Source organism: Pseudophryne corroboree, chromosome 1, assembly GCF_028390025.1.
Source record: "Pseudophryne corroboree isolate aPseCor3 chromosome 1, aPseCor3.hap2, whole genome shotgun sequence".
NCBI classification, from domain to species: Eukaryota; Metazoa; Chordata; class Amphibia; order Anura; family Myobatrachidae; genus Pseudophryne; species Pseudophryne corroboree.
This window is the reverse complement of record NC_086444.1, coordinates 1,038,403,616-1,038,416,883: the sequence shown is the minus strand read 5'-3', so window position 1 is coordinate 1,038,416,883 and position 13,268 is coordinate 1,038,403,616. Positions and strand designations below refer to the sequence as shown.

The 13,268-nt window shown below is 40.5% G+C and overlaps 1 protein-coding gene across 1 annotated transcript in view; it reads left to right on the top strand.

The window, feature by feature from the left end:
* Positions 1 to 12,931, top strand: part of MTNR1A (melatonin receptor 1A) — a 59,579-nt gene extending 46,648 nt beyond the window's left edge. Inside the window, exon 3 of the mRNA XM_063956796.1 lies at positions 9,455 to 12,931. Within this exon, the coding sequence (XP_063812866.1) occupies positions 9,455 to 10,323 (869 nt within the window). The 3' untranslated portion in view covers positions 10,324 to 12,931. The remainder of the gene's footprint in view (positions 1 to 9,454) is intronic.
* The last annotated feature ends 337 nt before the right edge of the window (positions 12,932 to 13,268 follow it).

Genomic DNA, 13,268 nt, shown 5'->3' with positions numbered 1-13,268 from the left:
AAAACTAGGCCCCAAAGAGCACATAATGCAAAGAAAAAAAACGGTGCAAGATGGAATTGCCCTTGGGTCCTCCCACACACCCTTATGTTATATAAACAGGACATGCACACTTTAGCAAACCAATCATTTCGGCAACAGGGTTTGCCACACGACTGTGGCTGAAATGATTGGTTTGTTTAGGCCCCCACCAAAAAAGAAGCAATTAATCTCTCCTTGCACAAACTAGCTCTACAGTGGCAAGATGTCGTCCTCATCCTCAGATCCCCCCCCCCCCCTCAGTGTTTACATCCTCATCCTCACAGAGAAATAATATTCAAACAAACAAAACCACATCAATTAGGTGTCAGTGGATTCAGAGTTGGATTATAGCAGGGGCAACAGGGGTGGCCGTCCCGGGCCCCCACACATTAAGGGCCCCCACTCATTAAGGGCCCCCACACACTCTCCTGGATTTTCCCCTCTTACTAGTATAAAACCGGAGAACAGCATTGAGCTGTTTCCGTTTTTTTTCCTCTTCGGCGGCTCAGCTGTTCCATGGCAGCGGCCGCCGAGGAGCTTGGCTGCAGTCAGTCTCGCAGGATGATGTAAAGTCTCGTGAGACACTGACAGTCCCGAGCCGCGTCCAAAGCACACAAGAGCTGAGTAGCAGTGTACTAGTCAGCGCTTGGTTGGGCATCAGACTCTCGTCTTCCCCCTTCCCCCGTGGTGAAGATAGTGTAATCAGCAGAAGAGGTGATGCCACTACCTCATATATATATATATATATATATATAAAAATATATATCTTTTATATATATATATACACACACACACACACACACACACACACACACACACACACACACACACACACACATATATAGAGATAGATATATAGATGCAGGGTGGGCAGCAGCACTCTCGGGACTTTAAAAACTAGTTTAAATAGCCAACCTTCTCTGATTGACTGAGAAGGTTGGCTATTTAAACTAATTTTTAAAGTCCTGAGAGTGCCGCTGCCCACCCTGCATCTGTTGTTTACTTCGGATGGCACCCAGGCAAGCTAACATACAAAATTAGGAGTGCCGGTCATCTACAGAAAAAAACAACTATATATACCACTACTTATTGTGGATTGATAAGGGTAACAGATGGCGACAGGGTCAGTGTACATTGATTTTCACTGTACCCTTGTCTAATTACAGCATACAAGACAGTGCCAGTGTACATTGATTTCACTGTACCCTAGAATTATTACAGCATACAAGACAGGGCCAGTGTACATTGATTTCACTGCACCCTAGAATTATTACAGCATACAAGACAGGGCCAGTGTACATTGATTTTCACTGCACCCCTGAAGTTTTACAACATACAGGGCCAGTTTAATGTTATTTGAACAGCAACACCCCTATATTTTACATCATACAGCAGTGTGCTTTTAACTTTTAACAACTGCACCTCTGAATTTTTACAACATACAAGTCCAGCAGCACCCCTATATTTTACAGCATACATCAGTGTGCTTTTAATTTTTAACAACTGCACCCCTGAATTTTTACAACATACAGGGCCAGTGTAATGTTATTTGAACAGCAACACCCCTATATTTTACAGCATACAGCAGTGTGCTTTTAATTTTTAACAACTGCATCCCTACATTTTTATAGCATACAGGGCCAGTGTAATGCTATTTGAACAGCAGCACCCCTATATTTTACAGCATACAGCAGTGTGCTTTCAACTTTTAACAACTGCACCTCTGAATTTTTACAACATACAGGGCCAGCAGCACCCCTATATTTTCCAGCATACAGGAGGACAGTGCCACTGCACCCTGTACAACACAGTGACAGCCAGGACAGCAACACCCATGTACAGCTGCAGCACATGAAACACCAGTAACAGCCAGGACAGCGAGGACAGCACCCTTAACACAGCACAGGTACACCACAGTGACTGCAGCAGCAACCCTACCCCCTGAAAATGGCAGCTGTTTATATGGAATCCAAATCCCGCGAGAATCCAACAGCGGGGTGATGATGTTTTGCCTTGTTCTGGTTTCCAAGTCTGGTGGGAAGTCCCGAGCCGGGCTCGGAACCGGGCTTGGAGCGTGAAGTTCGGGGGTTCTGCTCTCAGGGATCCGAACCCGCTCATCTCTATAGAAAGCAATAAAAAAAGCTAATTTCATGTAATTTTTTAAATCCAAAATCCCGTGAATTTCCGAATAGGGACTCAGTTTGGATCGGATCTCCTTTGATAGGTAAAAGCAGAAATAAAACTAGTTACAGAATTAGTAGTCAATAAACTGTAGTTAGGTGTTTCACTCATCAGTACAATGTAATATTATCATTCATGCCTAGCTGGTCACCCTCTTTTAGCTTTTTTCTCTGTGAATGTGTCCCATAATGTTAACACAGTAATGCTATTTATAATGAGTATAACATGCTGTATAGCACAATATCATTAAAGAGAATCAGAACGCCAAGCTGCTACAGTGCACATCCTCGTCCCCAAAGCAGCTTTAAGTGCTCTGCATATTTTGCATTTTGTAATGTCATTTAGAAATTTGCTCTCTTTCATATACATCAATTATATAATATCTTTCAAATGGATCCAACATTGCACAATCTGGTAATATATACAAATAATTAATTGAAAAGAGCAACACGTACTACAAAATGCAATGATTTAATAAGAAGTTTCATCACTGTTATTTTGCATACTAATTACATTCAACAATACTAACTATATTAAACAATGTCAGCAAAAAACAAAAGCATAGACAATAAGTGACTTTTAAATGATAAATTGTCTTTTTCACTAATCATAACATGCAATGCATTCTTTTATATAATTCATTCAGACAATAATTAATTAATCCCTTATTAAAATTAGAGATGAGCGGGTTCGGATTTAACGCCCGAATTAATGCAAGTTCGGTTTTATCCGGATTTTTCTTATTGGCTATCCAAAACACGTGACATCCGTGAGCCTATAAGATGCCGTTTTGAGATCTGAGCAAATCCGAGTAAAACCGAACCCGCTCATCTCTAATTAAAATAGAGTGACTCATCAGGTTACACTAACTGGCTGCGATTGCATGCTGGGGGCCGCCCAGCACAGGGCACGGCCGCCCAGTATGCAAATACCTGGCAACAATGTGCGCATTGCTAACTTGTGGAAATCCCCCTGCCTCCGCAGCCATTTTTTAGGCTGCAGTAGCCGCATGTGACATCATACGGCCACCCCCGAACCCGTCCCCGTTTCCGACGACACGCACGCCCACAGCGTAGACGCCTCCGCAACAGCGCATCGCTGCACTGTTTCGCCCATGAATGCCTCTGCCTGTCAATCAGGTAGAGGTGTTCGCATCAATGCAATGCGATCACATTCTTCCGGCCGCACACGTGCAGAATGGTTCTGCGTATGCGCAGTGGCCATGACACATTAGCGATGTGACCTGAATAAAGTGCCAACAAATCATCTTCTGTCATTTTTCAAACACAGTTTTGAAAAATATCCCCCTACGAGAGCACATACAGACATAGTGGTCTGTGTACTATAATAATTTTGTAAGCGTTCTCATTATAAGACCCTTATATGAGAAACAACAAAAAACCCTTAATCAATATGGGGGAGACGTATTATCCTGGCATGGATCGTGCTGGTATTTCTCTTCCTGCTTTGCCTCTTTTCCAAGGTGAAGCAAAAAGCAGTAGCGTGAAGCAGTTAACATCTCGGGTGCCGGAGTGAAAAATCCCCCCTCCGGCGATTCCTGTCACTGGCCACAGAACATCAGCCTAGTGCTGTTGTGCTATGTTTCTCCTCCCGTCCGGCTCTCCTGGGCATGCGCAAGATCTTCCATGTAGCTCAGAACAAGCAGCCGCAGCAGCCATTACAGTGGCTGTGAACTTTTGACCTGTCAACATTTTAAATGTCGGCATTTTTACCTTGTTGGTATTTTAAATGTCGGTATTTTGACCTTGTCTGTATTTTGACCTTGTTGGGAGTTTGACCGTCGGTCAATTGTTGTCTGGATTTTGACCGTCGGTATTTTGATTGTAGGTATTTCATACTAAAGCCGATTTAAGTGTTTTCATTATTTGAATGTACTGTAGTTAGGATTGGGGATATGAATGCAAAATGCAACAGGTGTGATCTGGTGCCTTATTCCATACAACTCTCAAACGGAAGGCCTCAATTAACCAACTTCTCCAGAGCGACAAATATAGATAATTTTGGGATTACCAGGAAAAAGATCCCCAAAATTGCTATTCATGGGGACAATGGGCTCTCCCAAACACAACATCCACTAAATAAAATGGGCAGACTGGGACTAATGTTTTATGTTAATGTGATAAATTGTCAAGCAATATATGTTTCGTCAATACTGTTTCCAGATTATTTGCAAATTTCTGATTATATTTGTTGTTAAACGCTACTTAAATATACTATTAATTTAATACTACATCAATATCAATATCGGAAGTACTGTAAGTAAAACAACCTGTACTATACAGATTATATTCAACTATAGCCTACAATTTCCTGTTAGGAAATGAGCAAATGTAATCACACAGTGATAGAGTGGCAACATGGTTATGTTTGAAATGTATTAATGTACTTATGATAATCGGCTTCTTTGCCAAACATAGTTGTTCAGTACAATAATAATGGAACAAAACTATGATTGATAATGTGGTCTACTTCCAAAGGGGTTCTGCAATTGATGTCTATATGCTGTATGTAATAATATACCCGTCTATGCTTTTATATCACAGGGTGTACATTATGCCATGTAACATTACTCATCATATCTAGGTGTGTTACCTACACTTTCAAAGTTTGTCATCAGACACAAGTAATATCATTACACTCCAAATATAAGGATATATTTGATACAATATTTTACATATATTGATATCACATGTATACTTGTTTGTGTCTATCGATCTTCTTCATCCTCCTCACCATCATCATCATCATCATCATCATCATCATCATAGTTTTTAAGGTTGCCGATTCTGCAGTGCCTTACAGTCACAAAAATATACACAGAACAAAATATAAATAAGGTATACGAAAAAAAGTAGCATCAGGAAAATCAATACAGATGAGACAATAAAAAACACTGTATGGTAGAATATGCATTTAGACTGAAGGAAACTAATCCAAATCAAGGAGACAGAAGGATGGATGTGCCATGTTTGTGAGATATAACATTCAAAAGTGACTGGGAAGCAAACAGCCAGTGTCATTCAGATTAGTACAAATCGGATGGTTCACATACTAACCTCATGGACAGAATGAGTCCAGTGTGAGCGCTTACAGTCCCCTCCCTTAGCCACACCATGATTGACATGCTGCAGTGTTTAGGGGGCGGAGCCGAGAAGTTCTACAAAGCAGAAGTGTGACCAGAGCAGGCTCTGGATGCATACTTCCTGGACCTGGCAGAGCAACCATCACAATGATGATCTGAGTGCTGCCTCTTGGGATCTGCGATCCGATTGCTGCCTCTTTGGATGCAACACTCGGATCACAGATGCTGCAGGAGGCTTCTTTTTCCTACATGGCGCCACCTGCTTTATTAGCATATTAGTTGTACGGTATTGCACTGTACATATCGGAATCAGGCCCGGAGACAATAAGTGGAGAGGAAATTAATGAAAGTGAATGGTGGAGCCAGGTGAGGGAGTAGTTTTAATATGGTAATGATGTCCCACATCACAGACTGCTAAATAAACTCAAAAGCTTGAGATTGGATACTAAGATTGTTGAATGGATAAGATCTTGGTTTCAGGATAGAAAACAGAGAGTTGTAGTAAATAGAGTTCATTCATAAGAGGAGAAATGTTACCAGTGGAGTACCACAGGGATCTGTACTTGTACCGATGCTTTTTGATATCTATATTGGTGACATTACAAATGGCATAAAAGGGAAAGTACAATATGCCTTTTTGCAGATGACACAAAGGTATGCTACAGGGTAGACACACCAGGAGGGGTCAAACAAATGATTGAGGATCTAGGTAGACTAGAGGAATGGGCAAGAGCAGGGCCAGTGCTAGGGTGTTTGGCGCCCCCCTGCAAACTATAAATTTGCGCCCTTGCATATTCCTTTGGCGTGCGCCGGGAAAAGGGGTGTGGTCTTACAAGGGGCATGGCCACACAATAGTACCCCCATTTAAATTACGCCACAATGTAGCACAATCTTATTAATCTTATACGTAATGCCCCACCCGTAGTAGTAGCGTCCTTATATGTAATGCACCCCAGTATTAGTAGCACAAACACAAAAGAGGTGTTTTTCACACCCCGACTCCCGGCGCAATTAGACCAATTATGTTCAATTGAACTTCAGCTGCACACATTAAAAAGGATTAGCTAAATCCTCAAAAAGTTTTAGAAAAAAGGGGGGAAGAAACAATGGTGCGCTTGAATTAAAATATGTATTGTTTATAATAATAGTAGGTGTCCGCTTCTACTCACTGCTGAAATCAGTAAACAAAGAGTCTGCTTTAATTTAAATACAAGTTTTTTACTCCAATTAATTGACACACATACATATATAAATAAACTTAAAATCTGTATGTTCCACACACTCTAATAGAGGACAGATAGTATCCGCTGGCACTGTAAGGAATTGGCAGCAACAGTGTAATTGTATTCTTAATAACAACAATGTATTTATGTGACACTAAACAGACTCATCCAATCTGTTACATCCAATTGTGTCACATCAATATGTATCAAGGCTGTAACAACTGCCAACAAACTGTATCACAAGTCTCTCAGATCCTCCTGCTACTGGCGTCCCAGTGCAGAGGAGTGCTGCTGTATTCTTACCCGAACCTGCGGGAATATCCAGTGTTAAGATGCACGCACCCAGAGAGATACAAGTCCTGTACAGTTTCCAAAGGTAGCGCCTACCGCCGGTAAATAGTTGTTAATTTCAGTCCTGGCGGGCAAGTAGATTGGTATGGCTCCAAAATGCCGCTTGCAGTGTGACCGCTGGAGATAGCACACTCTCAGGTCCTGGCAAGCGGACAGCGGGAGCTCCGGTCAGCGTTTCAGATGGGAACGCTGAAAACAGCACGTGTGGATACTTCCGTCAGTGTGTGGTCAGACAGACAGGGAGATGACGTCAACGCGTTTCGTCCCGTCACAGCTCGGGACTTCCTCAAGACTCGGTATTAGTAGCATCCTTATACATAATGCCCCCCAGTAGTAGTAGCGTCCTTATACATAATGCCCCCCCAGTAGGTAGTAGCATCCTTATACATATAGCATCCACAGTAGTAGTAGCGTCCTTATACTTAGTGCACCCCCAGTAGTAGATGCGTCCTTATACGTAATGTGCCCCCAGTAGTAGTAGCATCCTTATACGTAGTGCACCCCCAGTAGTAGTAGCATCCTTATACGTAATGCCCCCCCAGTAGTAGTAGCGTCCTTATACGTAATGTGCCCCCGGTAGTAGTACCGTCCTTATACATAATGCCCCCCCAGTAGTAGTAGCGTCCTTACACGTAATGCCCCCCCCCAGTAGTAGTGTCGTTATACGTAATGCCCCCCTGTAGTAGTAGCGTCCTTATACGTAATGCCCCCCCAGTAGTAGTAGCGTGCTTATATGTAATGCACCCCCCAGTAGTAGCGTCCTTACACGTAATGGCCCCCCCCAGTAGTAGTAGCGTCCTTACATGTAATGCCCCCCCAGTAGTAGCGTTGTTATACGTAATGCCCCCCAGTAGTAGCATCCATAAAGCGTGCACACGCACACACACACACACACACACACACACAGCATACACACACGCCCACCATACACAAACACATACATTTATCTCTCACCCTCCACTTACCTAAGCCACTGTCTCCCTCAGTACAGCAGCCTGGTCCGTGTAGCTCCACCCCTTCTGTCCCGTTTAGCTCTGCCCATTCCAGTCAGTGTAGCTCCGCCCCCTCCTCTGATATGTACCCAGCCGCTGTCACACAGGTGAGGGGAGGGGGGAGTGGGCTTTTCATGCTGCCAGCGCTGCACAGCAGCTGGCAGCAGCAGGGGGGACAGGACGGCGCAGCAGGGAAGGGATACAGAGCAGGGGGAGCGCCTCTCCCTCCCAGCACCTCCCTGCACTGCATCCCTTCGCTGAGCGGGCAGCATCGGGCCTAGCAAGAGCTTGGCAATTACAGCTTAATGCAAAAAAATGCAAAATCATGCACTTGGTTCTGAAAACCCCAAAGGTATCAAGTATCAAGGGTACTGTAATGGAAAATACTGAGGAGGATGACTTAAGGACTGTGAAGCAATGTAACAAAACAATGAGAATGACAATTCAGATGCTTGGTTGCATAGGGATTGGAATCAGCAGCAGGAAGAAAGTAGTAATATAATGCCACTGTATAGGTCATTGGTACGGCCTCATCTAGAATACTGTGTTCAATTCTAGAGGCCATATCTTCAGAAGGCTATTAATACATTAGAAACTGTACAAAGAAGGGCAACTAATATGGTGCATGGCCTACATCACAAAACATACCCAGAAAGACTAAAAAGTATCAATATGTATAGTTTGGAGCAGAGAAGGGAAAGGGGGTCAGGATAGAAACTTTCAAATATATCAAGGGTTTTAATAGTTCAAGGTGAAACATTCTTCAAATGAAAAGAAGTTTTAGAACACGAGGACATGCACTGAGACTGGAGGGAAGTAGGTTCAGGGGAAATTTGAGGAAACATTACTTCACAGAAAGAGTAGTGGACAAGTGGAATAGCCTCCCATCAGAGTTGGTAGAGGCTAAGACAGTAGAGCAATTTAAACATGCATGGGATAGATATAAGAATATCCTTACAAAGAAATAAGGATCAAATAAGGTTTGAGGCAAAAATATGGTAAAAAAAAGGGCGGACTAGATGGGCCAAGTTGTTCTTATCTGCCGTCATATTCTATGTTTCTATGAGATTATAGTGGTTTAGTGAAAGGACACAAAGGGGAAAGTGGAGCAAAAGGAGAGAGCAGTTTAGTATTAGGTAGGATAGCTAATTGGGAAATTATGTTTTGAGGGACTGCATGATAGAATGGAAGTTGGGAGTGACACTGGTCAAGCGGGTCAGGAAGAGCCAAAAATGGGAGTAATACTGGTAAATGCTGGAGTGTTGGGTTGCAGGAGAACAGAAGCACAGTTGACGGTCTTTAACAGAGTTAAGTAGGAGAGTACAATGTAGAGGCTCTTTCTTTCTTTCTTTCTTTCTTTCTTTCTTTCTTTCTTTCTTTCTTTCTTTCTTTCTTTCTTTCTCTCTCTCTATCTATCTATCTATCTATCTATCTATCATGCAGTAGTCCAATAGTACAGATAGTATAACAATATTGTACAGCGGGCATTTCACAGCTCTCCATTATATGAAATATGTGGATCTCTATTTTAAACATTAAGTTTCACATGAAGCACCAAATAAAATATTTTTTTTCTTATTTTGCAGGAAATATATTTGTGGTAAGCCTTGCTGTGGCAGATTTGGTGGTGGCCATATACCCATATCCCGTGGTACTGACATCAATATTTAGAAAAGGATGGAATCTTGGATACCTCCACTGCCAAATTAGTGGATTCTTGATGGGAATCAGCGTTATAGGATCTATATTCAACATTGCTGGAGTTGCAATCAACCGCTATTGTTACATTTGTCATAGCCTCAAATATGACAAGTTGTACAGTGACAAAAATTCATTGTTTTATGTGATTCTTATTTGGGTGCTAACATTTGTTGCCATTGTGCCAAATTTATTTGTTGGATCATTACAATATGATGCTCGGATCTACTCGTGTACATTTACACAGTCGGTGAGCTCAGCATACACAATCGCAGTGGTATTTTTCCATTTTATTCTCCCAATCACTATAGTAACTTTTTGCTACTTACGCATATGGATCTTGGTTATTCAAGTGAGACGTAGGGTAAAGCCAGATAACAAACCCAAACTGAAGCCCCATGATTTCAGGAACTTTTTGACAATGTTTGTGGTTTTTGTGTTGTTTGCTGTCTGCTGGGCTCCTTTGAACTTCATAGGTCTGGCTGTTGCAGTGAATCCAAACACAATTCTACCCAGAATCCCAGAATGGTTGTTTGTTGGTAGTTACTACATGGCATATTTCAATAGTTGCCTTAATGCTATTATATATGGTCTCTTGAACCAAAATTTCAGAAGGGAATACAAAAGGATTGTTATTTCTATCTGTACTGCTAAGATATTCTCTCAAGAAAGTTCCAATGATGGAGTAGAGAAGATCAAAAGCAAACCGTCACCAATGTTGACAAACAATAATCAAGTTAAGGTTGAAACAGTATAAAACTGGATCATGTTAGCATACGTATATATTTTCTTAAATGGGAAATCTGCCCAAACATTATTTTTAAGTCAGATGTGTGAATATTACCTTGTACCCTACCACTTTCAACTATGTACAATGTTCTTCATTATACCACGGCTTACTGGTATTCTCATGGCTAGTAACAGGACCCAGCAACTGAGCTGACTGTCTCTGAATAAAGATTAGAATTGTCTATGCCTGACCACTTACACTGATTGATGCTTCCTTCTGTGAGACCTCTTACTGAACAGACAATCTCAAGGCACTGGAAAAAGGATTTTTGGGCTTGTTCTGTGAGGAGTGCAGCCTACAGAGTAACTGGAAATACAATCCTCCCAGCCATAAATATCAAAAAGTAGCAGGTGACAGATACTGTGTCCATTATATAAAGTACAGATCCCTAGAAAATGTATTTTCCAATGACAAATTTGAATGAAATGTAGAAATAAAACACATACACCAATAGGTATGTGTTAAAGGATATTTAGTAAAATACTTTTCTGAATGGAATTCTCCTTTAATACATATATTTTTATGATGCTAAAGTTACCGTTAAACCTGTTATTGGCATTTATTGGCCATAAACTCATGTCATATGTCATACTGCAATAAAATACCTCTAATGAAGAGATTCAGGGCACATTAGTAGATGTATGTAACTTTAATTTCCACATTATACTTCTACTTAGCAATCAGCCCAACGTTTGGTCTTGTACAAATAGGAAAACATTCTGTCAGATTGGCTTCATTCCCTTTTATGTCCAGATTTACATACTGTATATTTAGCATACAAGCACATGGACACAGATGTACAGTACCTTGTATGAAGTTATAAACATAAATGCTTCAATATAATTGATTGACCATTCACTCTTCCAATAGAACTGTTGTAATTTGGGTCGCATTGGCAAATGCACTTAAATTGCCATTATTAATGTGTCAGCGACAAGGGCAATATCTCTGTGTGTGTGTGTGGATGTGTGTGTGTGCGTGTGTGTGCGTGTGTGTGTGTGTGTGTGTGTGTGTGTGTGTGTGTGTGATAGAGAGAGTGAATGTTTCTTTCACGTGAACTGCCCGTCTATATCAAACCAGTGGAATGTACTGAGCTAATTGCTGGTCATGTGAAGCCATGAACATTCACAATAAATGTATTTTAGCCAAAGTGAAACATCTAATTATCTTATCTATTCTGCACTTGACACACATAAACGTATCTGGGACATTTTTACCGAGCACCGAGTGATCTTTTTTTTTTAATTGTGAAATCGTGAACATTTAAGATAGAAATAAAACAGTATAAATAATAATAAATTAACATCTTAAAACGACATCATTATTTTGTGAACTAAAGAATATCTGATTGTTGAAATCTATTGACTGTATATATTATTTCTTCTCCACAGAGGCCTAACCACTGCTTATAAACTTTACAGACTTTGCACTTTATCTGCTTGGATATGTTTTACAAAAATACTTGAACAGGAATAAGATTTTGGCAGCTATGGTATGCGGTTACACCATCTACAATACGCTGTAGGTGCCTGAGGAAGTATAGACTTTTCATAGTGATTTTAAATAATTTAGAATGCATGCCAATACATTGCCAAGGATCGTAATAATATTTGTTTACAATTACCTTTAACAATCTGACATATATACTGTGTAAATGTCATTATAGCATTTTGAACAAGAAGGACAGGTTTGCTTTGTCTTTACAAATGTGTTTTGTCCTTATCTGTGGTGTAATAGATTTGATCTTTATTTTGGAAATGAAAGATGGATTTCCCACTGTTGGAATTAGTGATGGCTAGAGATGAGAGAACATTTCAAAACACTTCCACTAAATAGTCACTTCATTTGCTATGAAAGTTGACTTTTTTCCAGTCCTCACCCAACCACATCTTACCGCATATACACTATACAATATATACTGTAGTTTGTACAGCCGATGAATGATATATCGTAAGTGCATTGTCATGTGTGTATGCATGATATATCTGTGAGCATCGTTGTTCACAGACGTATCTCATCTGTCCTGCGGCACACCAGATGACAATATATCGGTACATCTGGCTGTGTTTGCAGGTGGCCGACAAACCTGTTATGCCGGCCACAGGAACCACCAACAATGACATCACAACTGGTCTGGAAAATTTAAATGTCCACCTGGTTGTTATGTCTGGACAGACATATCATATGGCCAATTGGTAAGTGTGTATGCTTAATAAATTGGTAAGCTGGTCAGCAGGTTGGTCAGGTGGCCGGTAGGTTGGTCAGGTGTGTACCCAGCCTTAAACTATAAATTCAATAAAATGCAAATTTACACCTACAGTATGGAAACCACAGTATAGCAAAGAAAAAGAAGATTTTAAAGACTGTTTTAGAACTTTGCACCTCTGTACCAACACAGAATATTTTTGTGAAAATTTTTACACAAATTCACTCATCTCTAGCTCTAAAATGGTCAATGGTTTAATTTGTGTCTATTTGCCTTATTTGAAATAAATTAAATGAATCATTTTATTTTGATGTTTCTTTGACTAAGTGTATTAAGATTTTGGCAGGTTTGTAGCCTGGAAAATCATTTTCTTTTCTTGATGGACTTAAACATTCACAACTTCTGTCACATCACATGTGCAAGCCTTGAATACAGTGATGGAAATTGTCTTTTGATCAATGTGGACAATTTTTAGTTGTTTTTGACCATTTAAATTTTTTATCAAGTCTTAAGTGCTATAATGTATTCCAGAATGCATTTATGCAATAAAATGCTATATCGTGTTAATGTCTGTGTCATTATTTATTAATGAATGTTAACACTGCAAGCCAAGGAAGAAATGTGAAGAACTTTATTTTATTTTTACACTTTAGATTTTTTACTGACTTCACCGAAGATACATGCAAAGATCCATTGTGACATGTTA